Consider the following 17,850-nt stretch of genomic DNA (forward strand, 5'->3'; position numbering starts at 1 on the left):
CAGAAAAGCTTTTACATATTAATATATGTGTCAATATGTTTACATACACATATATACCTATAGCTTACCTTTCTAGATATACACAAATATATTCCTATTTTTACACATTCTTAAAGACAGAATTATGCTCTGGGTAAATAATCATGTATGTTAATATATTCTTGTATTACTACTAACTGGATAAAACCGACTGCTTTTTCATCACGCAAACAGCTCCCTGAAATTACTGGCGTATTAAATGAATTACCACTGCAAACCACAAGCTCTCCTTGTTTGGACTAGCCATCACAGGCAGCACTGCTCACTTGTCAAGTCCTTCGGAGGCCGTAAAGCACGAGGCTCCAGGTTTAATGGGAAAAGCAGACCTAAATTACAGCAGAGCATGACCCCAGGCGCTCAGGACAAGGTGACTCCTATCACATGAGCTTTGCAAGCACTAAACAGTGCTTACTTGTTGGAGGTGGATTTCTCAACACTCAGGAAACTAAAGCAACTCTCACTTATAGAGAAACAACGCCAAGAGCTCCTGACTTCCTTTGAATTTTCCTTTTGCTTCAATGTCCCAAGTTTCAAGAACACAGTTTTCTTTCAGAGTAGTTTTCCGTTGGCCGGACTTGTCTCCAGCTGCTTCTTAGGAACCGTCAACTCAGCGGCGGGTCTCCCCACGAGTTCCTGGGCCCTGCTCCAGGCACCGACCGAGCCTTTCTTCTGACTCTAGCCGAGTATTTTCACAAGTTGGTGTAATAGCACAAGGAACACTACAGGCTATGGGAATCTGACCTAGTGAGTTCTTCAAAAGCAAGAACTGCCATCAGCAAAGCACAAACTCAGAAATATCCTCAGTTCCTTTGTCTCTAGCTCCAAATAAAGCCGTTGAAAAATACACATATAAATCTTTCACAAATGATACCTTTTTTAGGTTTTATATGATATAAAAGCAACTTACAAGACTAAAATTACAGCCTTGACTGGGTTGGCTCAGTGGATAGAGTGTCGGCCTATGGACTGAAGGGTCACCGGTTCGATTCTGGTCAAGGGCATGTACCTTGGTTGTGGGCCAACCACCATCTCTACTCACTCTCTATGCCAACTGCTAATGACAATCTCTGACTACCTGCCACCCCAAAGGGCCCACTAGAGCAGGATCTCGACTGCTGACTCACATGCTACCTACCAAAGGCTTCTCCAACAGTACCTGGCACATACTATGTGCTCAATACATAGTTAACAAACACGTTAGGAGACCACAAGGTAGAGAGGGAATGCGCTAAAACTAGACAAACTAACAAATGACATCTAAAAGAGAAAGGATAAGAGGCTGAGAGGGGAGGGAAGATGGCAGTGGAACAGACTGACATGTCCTGGCCTTGTCCCGGAGCGGGTGGAAGGAGCAGCTGAAAGGAGTGGAATTCAGCCCGAATTTGGCGAGGAGACGCAGCTGGTGAGATAGTTTGCACCCAGGAAGGGCAGAAGTCCCTGGAAGGTAAAATCAAGGATCTAAGCAGGAGAATCTGCCGAGCCTCTGTGTCCAAAGAGGCTGGGGGAATCTACAGGTGCCGGGCCGCGTCCCTGGGGACAGGCTAAGCATGAGTCTGTGAGAAAATAAAAGGGGGGGGGGGGGAGACCAAGGGAAAGAGGCTGAGTCATTAGAGAAAAAGGCAGTCACCTGCAGGCACTTGCACAGGAAACGACAGTCCTGCTCAGCACTGGGAGGAGGTGGAGCATATGACCATGCATTTGTGAAGGACTCTCACTGCACATGATTTGAGAACATAAAATCTTGGCAGTGCAGATGTTTCAATTACCTGGAAAATGTGCTTATGCTGAACATCTCATTCACTGGTGTCAGTTATTCTATAGACATTGTTTAGGCCACTGTAACTTAGCCGCACGGTAAAATGTGGCCCAGTAAAAAGCACTTAAATTTGGAGGCACTACTCTGCCATTGCTTCCCCATGTTATCTTGGACAAATCGCCTAATTCTCCAAACAGGAGAAGTCAATCTACACAACCACTAAGTTCCCTTTGTCTCTAAAGTATGATGCTATGCTTTATGATCCGAGATGAGTTTCTGGAAATTACTGACCAAAATAAACTTTAAGGAAAAATATTCCCAGTGCTATTTAACACAAACCCTTTTGTATCTCCACCCACCCAAATTAACATTATGCTAAGAATACAATAGAGCTGCTACTCTAAGTTATTTAAGTGATTCAAAAACTTTGGTAATTTAACTATTAGTAAATGTCTCACACGCCTTAAGACGGATTACAATATGAAAGTACCCTGATTTAGAAGTTGCTCATAAAAAGTGTTTTTTTTTAATTGAATTAAAATACCAACAATTGCCTAAGCCCTCTACTTTATTCAGCTAAGTTAGCCCTGACCTTAAAAAAATATGAAAAATATTTCAAAATGCTCAGAGCTTGCCTCCATTATGAGTTAGATATTGATAAAATAGTGCATGCCTATGCACATGACAGGTTTGTCTGCATACTTGAAGGAACTGTCAGTCTGATACAGTGGTAACTTTCTAAACGTAAGCTATTATTTTCATACACACAGAGTAAGACTACTAAGAGGGGAAATGAAGCTGAAAATGTGTAAGTTAAATTCCAAAAAAAATTAAATCTTTCACAAGCAACCAATCATCTGTAATTATCATATTCAACGCCTTGATGCAAACTGCTTCTACCCAACAGCAGAAGGAAAGCATTTATCCTCCTTCCCAGGATGTATCCCCTACTGGCAGGGCTGACCCTGATCAAAGCCTAGACCTGTTCTGGAGCCAGGGCGCCACCTGCTGGCTGGAGCCATGCACAACCCAGTATTCCATTAGATCCTGTGTTTCTCTTCCAGGTCAGGGCGGACCCAGGGTGACCTTCCCTTTTCATGACCACGTTCACTGTCTGACCACGTATGCCTCATGTAAGACAGCCTTCCCCTAAACAAGCACCGCTGAGGCGTGCAGGTCTCCTTCTCTGCATCGCTCACAGTAATGCTCTGAACTCCTGTAGCAAACAGTATCCACCAAAGCACAGGACCCTGGAACAGCCTCCATCGCGGTAGGAACATCTGCAGCAGTGACACCTCCTTACACAGGGTTGCTAGGCAGCTCACAGGCCTGCTGTTGCCTACCAGTGAGCCCCAATTTACTATCTTGTTTAGAGAAGATCCTGCTCATGAAGCAAGGATGTCCCTCGGAGAGAAAGGAGCCAGAGAGCAGCGGCCGTAGGAGCAGAGAGCTACTCAGCACCCCCAAGAATTGTTACCCACTGCCAACAGCAGTCCAAAAATATCAAATGAGAAGTCCCAGCAATAAACAATTGGTAGGTGTTACACAGCACACCACTCTGGGCGGTGTGAGGCACTCTCCTGCCATGCCATTCCGCCCACCCAGGACGCCAATCACCCGTGTCCAGTGTATCCGGGCGTACATGCTCCTCCCTTGGTAATGAGAAAGACAAGCTCACATAGCTTTATTATATTCCCTGCTACACTGCACCACGTCACTGCTAGTCACTGCTGTCCATCTCTTCTGTGCCTGACCTAAGATTAAATTGTGCGCAGGCATGTGCAGGAAGAACATGGCACAGACAGGATTTGGGGTACGAAGACTGGCGGTAACGAGCACACAGTGATGTCTGCTGACTCGGCCTGATGACAACAGATACACACACTGCATTCCGGTTCCTGGGCAGAACATCGCGTAAGAACACATCTTTTTCCAGGAGGATTTAAAATGTCGACATGTATAACGCATTTTCATAACATTCAGTATCTCACACTGAAAGTAGAGTATTATATACTCCACTGAACAGATTAAGTGGCATAAGAAATTATATTACTTCTTCACACCCACGCCCATCACATAGGAAACGTGTAACAAAGGTACCTCGGTCTTCCCACACTCCTCGGGCGGATCCTGGTGTATGGCCATTTGATACTTGACATACAAAGAAAACGACTGGCTGAGGGACGACTTGAACTCTGGGTCCTCAAAGGAGACAGGCACTAACCTCACCTTCAGAGCAAGGAAGATACAAGCACACACTATTGAAACACGCCGCCCGAGGACGCGCTTCTGAAGGTGAGGCCCAGTAAGATCTCCGCAATTCCCCTTCCAAAGCTCAGCACTGGGTTCTCCAGGAAACGAGTGACCCTGGGAGGTGACGGGCATAGAACCCAAAGCACTAACTTCACACTAACAAAGGCCAAGACTTGGATCTTCCTCTGTTTGGGGTTTCCCTCGACCCACCTACGCAGTTTTCTGCACGCCCTGAAGTCAATGCGGCTGCTGATGGCCATGGCCGCTTCTTTTGTCACCACCACAAGGCAAGTGCTATAAGCTTTTTTCTCATCCAGATTTTTCCTGAGTGATTTGATTTATGAAAGTATAAGCAATGAGGATTTCTGTTCAAATACTCTTACTTTTCTAACTCTCCTCAGTTGAGTCTGGGCAGTATATTAACAGAGTAAGGCAGCTGCTATGAATGATTCCTTCTACATGTGGCTTAAAAATAGGGAGCGTATTAACCTGTTGTGCAAAGTATGTCTACCATAAAATGCAAAGGCTTTTTGCATTTTTCTCAAATATTTTTACTTAGACCTCTATTATTTTTAGATAAATGCATCTAAACATAGTGGTTTTAATTGAAGATAATTCATTTTGTGTGTTCCTTTTCCACTTTGAAATCATACGACTGGCACTAGGCACAATTTGCACTTTCAGAATGTCCGTCAATCCAGTTCTGTCTCTTGGCAGATATGCTGCAAACAGCATATAAATAAAATGCATCCCAAGTAAACCCAGAGTTCATACAGGGACATCGAGTGGAAGGGAGAGTTCCGTGTGCTTGGCCTGCTGACCTGGCTGACAGTTGGTTCATCAGGTGAGTGGTTGTGAATAACCATCTGGTATCGTTTATAGACCTGGTACGACTCCAGCATTGTGGCTTTGAACTGAGAACTTGGTGGAGATGATCTCACCACCCTCACCTTCAGAAGGAGTTAAAAACAATGTCCATTAATTCATGTGCTTATTCCATGGAATATGCATTAACAATTACTCCCACCCAAAAAGAACCAAATGCTCCAATACAAACATTAATGCATAAATATGTAACAGTTTAACATTAAAAATCTACCAGTTAGTAAATAAATGTAAAATGTCATTTCTCCAACATACAGGCTCAGTAAGAAGGCAGAAGACCCTGCCTCAATTCTAAGACTAGCTGAAGTCTGGGACCCCACTATGGAAGCTGCTCTCTGACACTCAGGGTACAAACACAAATACACACTCTTCCAGCCTAGCCGTGAGCAACTCACCTGCGGTTAGTCAGTCAGCAATTCTGGAAATGTGAATATATTTTTGGACACACTGATGAGCTGTTGCTAATGCTAAACTTACCACCTTTTTTATGAGTGTAAAAGACAACAGTATGCTCCTATTTTATGACATGGCTAAAAATGGAGACTCCAACTCAGATCTTAACGTCACCGTCGTGCTCAATATACAAGTTAACCAGTGTAACTTAGATTACTCATATGTAAAATGAGGAAGAGTTAAAAACAGTAATTGCAAGCAGTAATAGCTAATATTTACTTTAATATTAATTAGTTACTAACCAGTCAAAATGGGCTAGCAGAACAGGATAGTAAAACAGAAAATCAAAAGCAATCTAATAAAAAGGCACATGTCAGGCAGGCCTGAGAAGTAATTCTCCTACGAAGAAAGCGTGACGGTGGGCAGCAGGTCTCTATCTGTCCAGGGAGCCACTACATTAAAAAGCAAAAGCTGTCTACTGTAAACAGCTAGGTTAGATGTGCCTGGTGCCCTGAATACCTTACTATTTATAAAAAATAATGACTCCTCATAAAATGTTTAGAGTGTTAATTCCTTTCTTAAAGTTGGGAAGGAGAAAATCAAGAACAAAATCAGAGTAGCCAGGAAGTATGAGTGAAAGCTGTTAAAAGTTACACCTGACAACATATTGTCCTAAGGTTTACATTACACTATATTAAAGTTAGCTTTTAATATCAAATCTTCAGTGATAAGAAATGTTCTTAGGTGACATTAAACTATAAACTCAAAGGCTGAGCAGTTACTAATCACGTATGAGAATATGATAGTATCATCATGGCTCATGTTTTAGAAAACAAGGTATAAATACCAAACAAATACTGAAAAATCTAGACTTAATCTGGAATGTAAATCAATTTGGGAAAAATGACAGGAACACTTAAAAAGTATTTCTACCATGCTTATCTGGCTGGGGGAAAGTAATGAGAGGTTTATTACAGCAGGACGACTAAGTACCACTTCGTTATGCCCTAAATGCTGGCCTGCACAGGTGATGCTGCTGCTTGACCAAGATCAGGAGGACAGAACAACAGTGATGCGCCTCACTGACCTCTTCTCCTTCACTATCTAAACCAAAACTGCCAAACGTGAAATTCAAATAGGTGTTTTTTGCTTTTTTTACTTTAACTACTAAATTTCAATCAAAGGATACAGAAAGCCAGAAACTTTACGCAGCAAAACATGCAAAAACCTGGATTTGCTTTAACTTGAGTCAAACTGCCTGTTTTTTTTTATCTTAAATTTCTCTCAAGTAGCAGCTGACTTAGTAAACACAAATGCTACTCCATCCAATCCACTTTAATTTCCCAGTTTAAACAATGTATCAATGGATTAATATAACTTAAAATGAAAATATACGAGGGACTCAACAAAAAAACAAAGCAAAACAAAACATTGTATGTTCTCCAAAGTACCTCTAACTTATGTGACGCATCCTCTGGTAAAGATTCAAAAATTAACTCTTCCAGCGATTTGGGCTGGTTGGGTTTGGTCTTTGGTTCCCGTGGAGCCTGGAAGCCGTCAGGCTCTCCGGCCTGGCTCTGCTGCATGAGCTTTAACCTCTTCCTCTCCTTCCGGATTTCCTTTGCTTTCCGACATGGAGGCTTGCTCAAATCTGCCCCTTTGCCTAAAAAGAATTTCAGAATATAGAACCAATCACATTTGACTCTCGAAGATGCCAGAGAGATGCAGCTGTCAGGTGAGTTTCAGGGCAGGTGTCTGAGAGGGTCCTGGTTTGAAGCCCAAAGTTAATCTTAAAATTCTACCTTTGAAGCAAGAATTGCTGAAGAAGGTCAAGAGGCACAGAACTTTCCAGATCTCTTATTGTTGAAAATCTCTCTTCTAAACAAATATTTTACTTCCTCTCTGCCATTGTGAGTGACAGAACACAATCAAGTATCTTCTGCTCAGGATATGGCTGCCTCTGGCCCACACTTCTGAGCACTGGGGACAGAGACATGCTCAGCCCCAGGTGGAAAGATGTGCTGCTCCCAGAGCACACTGGGCGGGTTCTCAACCAAAAACACTTTTATACAGTTGACAGTGTGTCTCTCTCCACCGGAGGAGTCGCATCAGTTAACTCTAGTGAACCAGAATTGTAATCAAACCTTTTTAAAAGATAAAAATTTTAACTATCTGGGACCCCACAATTCCAGGATATCACATATGGAAAATGACTTTTAACCTTATACCAAGCTAGACTCCTCCTGGCATCCATTTCCCATATCCTTGATATGGGCCAGTATAATATTATAGTAACAGCAGTTCACAAGTAATCCTCATAGTAGAAACTGTAGTACCAAAAATGGGAGATATCTGTAATACTATCAATACAACAAAAACAGTCAACTGTAAGTCAGTGACTCTTTCAAATGAGGGGAGGGTACATGGAAGTTCATTATAATATTCTATCTTCATGTGTCTGTTTGAAATTCTCCAAAATGGCTTTTTAATCTGATATACAAGTAATTTTTATAATAAAAAAATTGAAAATAAAAGAACTAACCCTATCACTCTAGTAAAAATTGAAGGAAATTACCTAAATCATTCAAAATATTTTAATGGCTTATTCTCATTTTTAGGATAAAATCTCAGACCAACATCAATTTAAATGCCACTAAAGTCTTACATAAAAAACACTCTATTCAACAAAAACACGGTTTTCTGTGCTTTTATATATGTAGCAAAGAAAACTAAAATAGTACTAAGTAGTACTAAAAATCCCTTGTTCTTAAACATAAGAACAAATTTAAGAAATGAAGCATAAAAACAATCCAAATTATTTTTATAAAATGTTAAAAGAATTGTATACACATTCTTGCACACAAGCACATTATATACTCATTTAATGGTTAATAAAACTTTTAAACTTAATTATTTTATAAGTGAAAATATAGAAGAAAATCTTTCCTTTTTAAAAGTGAAATTAAATATCAAAATCCAAAATTTTTTAAATTAAAATTTATTATGATTGCCTAAAGAAAACTAATGATAAACAAGAATTTTACGATGTCTATACTGTGGACATAATACCGAAAATTACTTTGTCTCACTTAACACCAAAAATAAAAATGCTTAGCATATATTTTCACTAAAAAGGTTTGGTTCTCAAGCTTCGAGGGCCCTAAGGTAGTAAGAAGAAATGGAGCTCTTTTCAAATGAGTTTGGGGATAATGAGGCTATTGTCAGGGTTATTAGACATTGGTTTTAACCCAGGCAGTAAGCTGTCTAAAACAGATCGGTTTTGTGGATTCAGGAGTGACTCTCGTTTCCAGCTGACCGGTCACATTCCCACCACCAGGGGCACCTGAGAGGACGTCGGACAGCGGCGGTACCTGGCTTAGGAACTGCGTGCACTTCCACCGCGTGAGACGGTTCCCCGGAGCCCTGCTCCTCGTTCCTGTCCTGTGACTGAATACATTCCTTAGATTCCTCTTTCTTTGTGCTTTTTCCTTTCTTCTTCACTTCCCTCTGTAAGCTGTCTTTGAGGTTATCGCCGAGCTGTTTAAGGTCACATTGTAGATCCAATCTATTGATGAGCGCCATGTCCCCGGCAACAGCATCCTCCATGCTGGGCTCCATAGGCTCATCTACAAATAAGAAAGCAGCAAAGTCCATCAGCCAGACACAGTGAAGGCACCCGAAGGGAGCAATGTCCCTTTACCCTCCGCAGCAGAAGCTCCTGTGTGTCCACAGATCCACCCTCCCGCCCCCCGCGCAGCAGAGCTGCAGCCAGGACCGGGCAGCCCCGCAAGGGACCGCACTGCCCTCCTGTCAGTCGGGACCAAGTTCCCACCAACAAAACATAACCAAACGGATAATCTAAAGATGCCTCCCTTGTTCTAAAGGAAATATGTGCCCTGAACTTCCATCATTTCCCCTCCCCACTGGCAGGATCAGTAAGAACCAGAGCAACCTTGGGAACATAAGGAGGGCAGCCCAAAATGGCCAGCCTGTCATACCACTCCGACTGCTGTGTGAGGGAGGAATAGATTGCTATCACTGTTTAGTCCCTGCATTTTGGTGTCTCTGTGTTACAGCTTTCACCCTAATGAGTACATCACTTCTATTAACTAAGTTGTAGCAGTAAGTAATTCAGAAAATTATACAAGTCAAATAAAAAACCTAGCATAAAAGCTACATAAAAAGACAGGCAACTGGTGTGTGTGTGTGTGTGTGTGTGTGTGTGTGTGTGTGTAAATGGTAGATGTCTGTAATACTACCAACAATAAAATATATATTAAAAATAAAAAGGGCAGGCAACCATCACTTTGCAAATGAACAGCGTTCTCAAAGCTTATCTAAATAGTTTTTGAAACCCAGAACATGATTCTCAGCCACTGAACAGTTTGTACTGACTAACCAACAAAATCCATTTAACCTGTAAGATCACAGTGGACAATAAGCAGAGCTCGGCCAACATCCTGATGCTCCCAAAGCTCCAACTGCTCCTGACCCTCCGTGACCCAAGCCTCTGGCCTCTTTGCTGTCCGGCTCTGCCCAGTTAGCTCCCACCTGCCTGAATCCTGGTCCATATGGACAGTGCATGAGGGGGGCAAAGTACAGGAGAGTGTCTTGCGGGCCACTGCCTCTCCAGTGCTTAAAAAAGGGATTGGGACATTGTAGGCATCAAAACACACTTGGGGAATGAAGTAACAAGCTAAGATGGGGGTGGGAGGCTCCTAACATAAGGCATTTCCTAGGGCAGAAGGAAGCAAGGGCTTGAAGAATGGGTGCCCTCTCAATTCTTATTTATGTATTTATAGGCACTGCCTATAAGAAAAGGGTTTTTTGTTTGTTTTTTAAGTAACAAAACTGAAAATGCAAAGTATCCGTAACCACAGTTAATTAAATGTTACTAATTATCTTTAAGAATTTCATGCATTTAGCGGAGACCAGTTTGGCTCAGTGGATAGAGCGTTGGCCTGAGGACTGAAAGGTCCCAGATTCGATTCTGGTCAAGGGCATGTACCTCGGTTGCGGGCACATCCCCGGTAGGGGGTGTGTAAGAGGCAGCTGATCGATGATTCTCTCTCATCGATGTTTCTGACTCTTATCCTCTCTCTTCCTCTCTGTGAAAAATCAATAAAATATATTTAAAAAAAAAAAATCATGCATTTAAAAAAAATTCCCACATAATTCAAAATTGACCAGACAAGTGAGAAACAGAACTTGAGGCAATGTAGCTACTGAAGTCAGTCTCACTTCACAGCCAAAGGGACTGCAATCACATGCAAGTTGCATGTGAGCACTTGGTCTCCAGAGCGGTCCCCTTCCCGTTTCCTTCACAAGGATATTACTGGGATCGAGTGAGAGAAGAGTTGCCAAAGAACCATGAAAGCTACAATTTCCATAAACTCCAGAACACTGTACCTCGAAAAAGACCCTCAATCTTTCATCAAGCAAGACTTGCTCTCACATCCATTTCCCACACCCTTGATGTGGAGCCAGGGAATAGTAACAGCTGTTCCCGAGGAAATGTTGTCACAGAAACAGTGGTACCTGACTGTGGTGAGGACCCTGTTCCCTGACGGAAAGTAAGAACCCTGGAGAGAGACATCATTTTAAAGTCAACAGTTTTAACCCCATCTCATCTTACCCTCACAACTTCCTTTGGAAATTTCCCCTTTAGCCAGAAATTTCAACATTTTTTTCAAAACCTTCTTGTGAGATTTTGATGGCTGAAACTGTAAAGCTTGGCACCTAGGAAAGCAAAATAAATTTTTAAAAAATGAACTCAAACGCTGAAGAAATGAGCCAGTTATGGACAGTATCCAGTATACTGAGACATCGTTTATGCCTGGGATTTCTGGATAAAGGCAAGGCTTAATGTAGCCTCTAACCAGTGGTCCTCAACCTTGCTAATGCCGTGACCCTTTAATACAGTTCCTCATGTTGTGGTGACCCCCAACCATAACATTATTTTCATTGCTACTTCATAACTGTAATTTTGCTTCTGTTAATGAATTGTAATGTAAGTATCTGTAAGGCTCTACAGCAGCGGTTCTCAACCTGTGGGATCCACAGGTTGAGAACTGCTAGCAGGGTCGCCTAAGACCATCGGAAAGCACAGATATTTACATTACGATTCATAACAGTAGCAAAATTACAGTTATAAAGTAGCAATGAAACTAATGTTATGGTTGTGGGTCACCAGAACATGAGGAACTGTATTAAAGAAAGGGTTGCAGCATTAGAAAGGTTGAGAACCACTGCTCTAACTTCACCTCAAATCTCACTAAAACTAAGGATTAGGGGGAAAAGACATAATATACCAGGAAAAAGAGGATGGGAGAAATGCCGGAAGCTGGAAAGCAGAAGTACAAGTGGTAGCTGACTGAGCAGGCCAAAGAAAGTTAACCCTGAACCAACAGTGAGAGAAGCCCAAAGGATACCCATTGTATCTGCATTACCCATACCAGTCTCAGGGGCTGCTGCTACTTGTGTCAGACACCACAGGGGATGTGCAAGAAGGTGCATCTACAACTAGAAAGAGCCCTGAAAGTAGGTTCTGGAAGCAGGTGGATGTCAGGTGCCCTCCTGGCCCTGTACAGAGGACTCCCTCACAGCCCAGTAGAAAACTGCAGTTTCATGAGAGGGAGACAGAGCCTCCAACATGAGGGCCACAAGCATGTGGGGAGCGACGGACTGTACTGAGACCTCCCGGAGGTGAGGCCTTCTCTCCCAACGTGATCAGACCTGAAAGCACTGACAATGGGGGACAGCCCAGCCAGATCCCCTGCTCAAAGCCCACAGTAAGCAAGACCCGCATGGCACACGGGATTCCCAATGGGACCCTGGAAAGCTGGAATTGCCAGACACTTGAGGAGGGCCTGCTACAAAGATAGGTACCAATAAAACTGAGCTACCTGGCCAGAGAGAGAAAATCTTTTCATATTAGGATGTGGTGAAGGGGGCAGAGGGTAAACCCAAAAGATTATGAAAAACTGAATACTTTGTAGGAAAATAAGGCTTTTCAGATTAAGCTTTCTAGTGAAGGAAAGTGGCCTCTGAATGCACGTGGCAGTTCAGGTTTGAGCCCTCCGGCTGCTCCTCTTCCCCCAAATCCAATTTCGTACTGCCAGGATGTATGCAATGTGAAGTTACATGCTAGAAGAGGGGAAAGCCCTGAGCTAATCCTATAAAAATTTGATATCTAAAAGTAGTTTGAGCCGAAACCGGTTTGGCTCAATGGATAGAGCGTCGGCTTGGGGACTGAAGGGTTCCAGGTTCGATTCCTGTCAGGGGCATGTATCTTGGTTGCGGGCATGTCTCCGGTGGGGGGTGTGCAGGAGGCAGCTGATCGATGACTCTTTCTGGTCGATGTTTCTAACTCGCTATCTCTCTCCCTTCCTCTCTGTACAAAATCAATAAAATAAATAAATAAATAAATAAATAAATAAATAAATTATTAAAAGTAGTTTGAGTATTTACCAATCTTTCCCCAATATTCCATGGATTCTCTGACTACACTGCCAAATGAAGAGGATAGTTTTTCATCTATTTTTACACTAGAGGCCCAGTGCATGGATTTGCGCACCAGTGGGCTCTCTCGGACTGGCCTGTGCCCGCTAGCAACCTAGGACTCACCCGTCTCGGCCTGATCCTCGGGGTCCCTCAGTCTGGCCTACTTAGAATGAAATTTAACATTTAAAATAAGCAAGACTCTACTAAAAAAGTACACAATCTTCATATTATGGAGCCTCTTTTTATTAACCAAATTCTTACCTTATAGTGTATTGAGGACAACATGTTTTATTCATCACAGGCTTGTACACGTATCTCCCACTTCTAAAATTGTAAAATAGTTTTGTTAGTTTCTTATGTATTTCTCATATATACCAAAATAGATTACTATAGAAGCACAAACTTAATTGGGGGAAAAAATCTAATCAATAGCGCAGAAACCCATGTAGGTTTAGTGACTCTTCCTAAGTGACATCTTGCAATGTGGGTGTGCTGAGGCCAGCTTCTCCTGCTAGACTTTACCCTGCACTCCCAGGCCAATCCTGTCACCTCCTCAGCAGCACTGCCACCCATTCCATGCCTGAGCTACCACCCAGATCCTCACTACAGGGCGGAGACAACTGCCCTGGAGGCGGTGGGACCAAGGCACATAGCTGCCTGAATAGCCACTCTTGGGGGTTCCAGGTGCAACAGCACAAAGTACTCCCACATCAACCTGTTCCTTTCATGCTTTCCAGATTCAGTTAATGGCAGAGCCATGGCTCTGTGGGCTGAAATTCCTACGTTAAAGCCCTAATTCCCAGAACCCCATAAGATGACTGTGCTTAGAGAGAAGGCCTTTAAAGAGGTGATTGGGTTAAAAAGAAGCCATTAAAATGAGCCGCAATCCAGTCTGATATACATCCTTATAAGAAAAGAAAATGGAAACAAAGGAATGAAGAACCAGGGAAGTCCACCCAAAAAGAAGGATCCTCTGTGGACACAGGGAGAGGCGGCCATGTGCAAGCCAAGGAGAGGCCTCAGTAGAAACCAGAGCTCTGGACACCTTGGTTTTGAACTTCCAGCCTCCGGATCTGAGAGAAAACAAATTTTTGCTAAGCTGGCCCATCTGTGGCATATTGTTATGGCAGCCCAAACGAATATTCAGTTCAGTTCAGTTCCTGAGCCAGGAACCGAAGAGTTATCTTAGACTCCTCCCTCTAATGAGCTCTATTTCCTGTCAGCAATCTTTCTGCTTCTAAAATGAACCTTCAGCCCTGGTCAGTTTGGGTCAGTGGACAGAGCATTGGCCTTCGAACTGAAGGGTCCTGAGTTCAATTCCGGCCAAGGGCATATGCCCAGGTTGCAGGCTCGATCCCCAGTATGGGACATGAAGGAGGCAGCCAATCAATGATTCTCTCTCATCCCTGATGTTTTTCTCTCCCTTCCTCTCTGAAATCAATAAAAATATATTTTGAAAAAGAAGTAAAATAAATAAACCTCCAATCTGTCCCTCCTGTCTCTCGCCACTGCTGAGCCTACAGCCCGGCCCTGCATCACCCTGGAACCAGTCTTCGCCTCTCGGATCACCCCTCAGACACTTCTCTGCTATGTAAACAACGATTCCCAAATCTCAAGTGCCATCACACTCCTGTCCATCAGCATCAGCGGTCCCTTCTGCCTTTGGAAAGGCTCCTCATCGGGGACACCAAGTCCTTCGGCACCTGACCTGTGTCTGCTTTCGAACCCCGTCATTATTGAGTTTAAGAGAAGTTGTTAAGTTTCATCTGTGCTTAATCCCAGGTTTATTGATTGGCACAGGGCACTTAACACTGCTCATACTACTTGTGTAAGGAACTGCCTAACAGTTACTTTAAAATCATCCACATAAAAATAACTACCAAAGAAATCTTAGCCATCGAAGGCAATGCACTGTGTGGGCCTTAAAGAAATCCTAATTTAAATAAACCAACTGTTAAAAAAACACACACATCTGAGATGAGCAGAAAATCTAATCAAAACTAGGTCACAGACAAAGATTAATTTTGTAAGGTATAGCAAATGGAAAAGAACTCTTCTCTCTTAGAAAACACACTTATTACAGGCATAATGGCGTGACACCTGAAATTTGGTTTAAATTATTTTTGGGGGGGTGAGAGGGGAGAAGGCGGCTTGGGCTGCTATCATGAAGTGCTACAGGCTAAGTGGCTTCTAAACAACAGGAGTGTATTCCTCACAGGTCTGGGGCTGGGACGTCCAAGACCAAGGCCCAGCAGGTCAGTGTCTCGTGAAGACAAGCTTCCTGGCTCCTGTTCTCAGTGCATCCTCACATGGGAGAAGGGGCAGGGAGCTCTCTCTTAAAGGACTGAATCTCATTCATGAGAGTTCCACCCTTATGCTAATCACCTCCCAAAGGCTACCCCTCCAAATACCATTGTAACAGGAATAGGATTGAAGCTATAAAGTTTGGTCGGATACAAGCATTCAGTCCATTGCAGGGACCAAAAAGAATTGATGAGCCCTGGCCAGTGTGGCTCTCAGTTGGCTGAGCATCGACCCCATGCACCAAAAGGTTGCTGGTTCCATCCCCTGTTGGGGTGTGTATGGGAGGGAGGCAATTGATCAATGTTCTCTATCCCACTGATGTTTCTCTCTCTCTCCCCCTCTCTCTCATCAATAAAATTATAATAAAAAATATTTAAAAACATGCCGTACTTAAAAAAACACAAAAAGAATCAAGGAAACAAGACTGGCAAAATGTTGACAACTGCTAAAGCCTAGTGATAGATACATGAGCTTCATCATAATGTACCTCTGTATCTGTATATATTTGAAGTTTTCCTGGTAAACATCATTAAAAAGAGAGAGAACAAAATCATTACATAAAGGGACAAAAAAGGTCTTAAACCTCTCCCCAACAGCAGAAAAACATTTTAAGAGAAAACAGTATTTTTTCTCTCACTCATAAGAACCTGAGTAACAGAGGAGCCGCCTGTGCTCCGCACTTGCCTCCGCCATCCTCGGTCGATCAGGTCCTGGTAGTCCTGCACTGTCATGGAATGCGCCCACATGCCTGAAAGACAAGTACGTGTCACCTTGCAGACTGCACTCTGCACTTCTTAAATTCAAAGCAGTTTTTTTTTAAAAACGTGAATACAGAAGCAAAAAAAGACAATCTAGGTCACACAGGAGGAACAAAAGTTTGCATGTTTTGTACTTGTTGGTTTGACATAATACAAATGGAAATTATGATATATTCTCCTTAATTAAAAAAAACACACATCAGAGCTATCCCATTTAATTCGGGCTTAGTCCACAGTCTCCGTGACATCATAAATTCAGCTTCTTAGTGCAACCAGATTACATCACATCGTTAAACAATATCCCCAATAACGTAAGCTAGTCTCTTCAGAAAAATTAGAAAGCAAGTGTTTTCTTGTGCATATGAATTCTCCCGATTTTTATATATGTTTACACTGAAAACAAGACAAAAACATGTAATAATACTCCTTTTAGCTACAAAAACTAAAAGTAAGCCTAGTGCCTAGGAACAGGAAAGTGATTACAGATGTACGGGTTACCGAGATGGTGAAATAATCACACAACCCTAACAAACGAAGCCTCTGAGAACACACTGGAAGGTCCATTAAAACGAGCGTAGCAACAGCCTGGGAGTTCTGTTGTAACAGTAAATGCATCCGGCCCGCAGACAGGTGGGGGGCAGAGGGCGCTCAGAACCCCAACAGCCCGGCGCAGCCTGACGTCACCCTACGAGACCCGGGAAGAAAGCCTGACCCCCCAGACGGGTCCCATGGCCAAGGGGATGGGAACTGAAGCCGGGACCATAAAACGCGGTCTCCTCTCCAGGTGCAAGGCCGATAGCAGGGTCCTCCCACCCGACTGTAAACATGGGGCGTCTTCACCCAGTATTTCCTCTCCGCGGGATGGCCAGGGTAACAGGGTAACCTGTTAAAATGTTAGTTTTATTGCACCCGTCGCAGTCACAATTGTAAAGCCCTGGACCCGGGAGGATCTCTAACAGCCTCAGGCCAACGCCGTCACCATCGGGCGTTTTTCTCCCAAGGAGTCGCGTCCCCTGTCATTTGCACCCCGTTTGTTTTTCCGGGTTCCGCTCCTCCTCTCTCTCTCGGTGACGGCCTCCCGCCGCGCCGCCCGCCCCCGGGGGCGCCTCACACCCCTTCCCGGAGGAGAAGGGCGGCCGGGGCCCCGACCGCCGCCCGCCGCGGGCACCCACGCCCCTCGGCCAGCGGCCCCGCCGGCAGGGCGTCTTCGGGGCCCGGCCCACAGCCGGTTCCCGGGACCGAGCTTCCCCCCGCGAGGAGGGCGCGGAGGAACAGCCGCCTCGCTGTTTACAAACAACACCCGGGAGGCGGCGGGGGAATGGCGGGCGAGGGGCTCCGTCAGCGTCCCAGGCGGCGACGCCGGGCCTCCCTGCAGCGCCGGCGCCGGCGGCCGTGTCCCCTCCGGACCTGGTCCCGGGGGCACCTGTCAGCGGGGATCCCCGCCCGCGTCACAGACCCGCACGGCGCGCCGGCGCCCGTCCTCCGCCCGGGCTGCCCGCGCGTCAGGGCGGCGGAGGAACGCGCTCGGGGGCTCCGCCGCGGAAGCCGGTGCCACCGGCCGGGTTCACCCTGACAGTCGCGGGGGGCGGCGGCCGGGCCCCGCCGAGCCGAGGAGCCGCGACCCCGAGGCCGCCCCGCAGCCGAGGCGGCCGGCCCGCCCCGCTCACCGTTAGATCGGCTTCCCGTCTCATCCTTGCAGTAACCGCAGCGGTAGAAGTCCTCGCCCTCGAAGTACTCCACCAGGCTGGACGACAGCGCGGCGCAGGAAGCCATGGCCGCGACGCCCCCCGCCTGACTCGCCGCCGCCCCACAACGCACCGCGCCGCCGCCCGGACGCCTCCGGCCGGCAGCCCCGCAGCCCGCAGCAGCCGCCGCCCCACAATGCAGCGCGCCGACCGGGCGCCTCAGGCCGGACCTCCCCCTGCCCGCTCCCCCTCTGCCCACTGATGCCCCACAATG

General features: G+C 45.0%; 1 protein-coding gene across 16 annotated transcripts in view; it reads right to left on the minus strand.

Moving 5' to 3' along the window:
• The window catches only part of ATE1 (arginyltransferase 1), a 42,095-nt gene that overhangs the window by 23,740 nt on the left and 505 nt on the right, over nucleotides 1-17,850 (minus strand). For 3 of the 16 annotated variants that reach the window (XM_045576153.1, XM_045576154.1, XM_036422992.2), the window contains exons 2-7: nucleotides 13,091-13,153; nucleotides 10,962-11,065; nucleotides 8,698-8,952; nucleotides 6,778-6,989; nucleotides 4,870-4,998; nucleotides 3,896-4,024 (exon numbers count right to left, since the gene is read on the minus strand). In XM_045576153.1, the coding sequence (XP_045432109.1) occupies nucleotides 3,896-4,024; nucleotides 4,870-4,998; nucleotides 6,778-6,989; nucleotides 8,698-8,952; nucleotides 10,962-11,065; nucleotides 13,091-13,125 (864 nt within the window). In that variant the 5' untranslated portion in view covers nucleotides 13,126-13,153. Of the gene's footprint in view, nucleotides 1-3,895; nucleotides 4,025-4,869; nucleotides 4,999-6,777; nucleotides 6,990-8,697; nucleotides 8,953-10,961; nucleotides 11,066-13,090; nucleotides 13,154-15,817; nucleotides 15,884-17,558; nucleotides 17,758-17,850 lie in introns of those variants that run through there. The other 13 variants (XM_045576157.1, XM_045576155.1, XM_036422983.2 and 10 more) reach the window with 12 other exon arrangements.

Source organism: Pipistrellus kuhlii, unplaced genomic scaffold (genome assembly GCF_014108245.1).
Source record: "Pipistrellus kuhlii isolate mPipKuh1 unplaced genomic scaffold, mPipKuh1.p scaffold_m20_p_75, whole genome shotgun sequence".
In the NCBI taxonomy this organism is placed as follows: Eukaryota; Metazoa; Chordata; class Mammalia; order Chiroptera; family Vespertilionidae; genus Pipistrellus; species Pipistrellus kuhlii.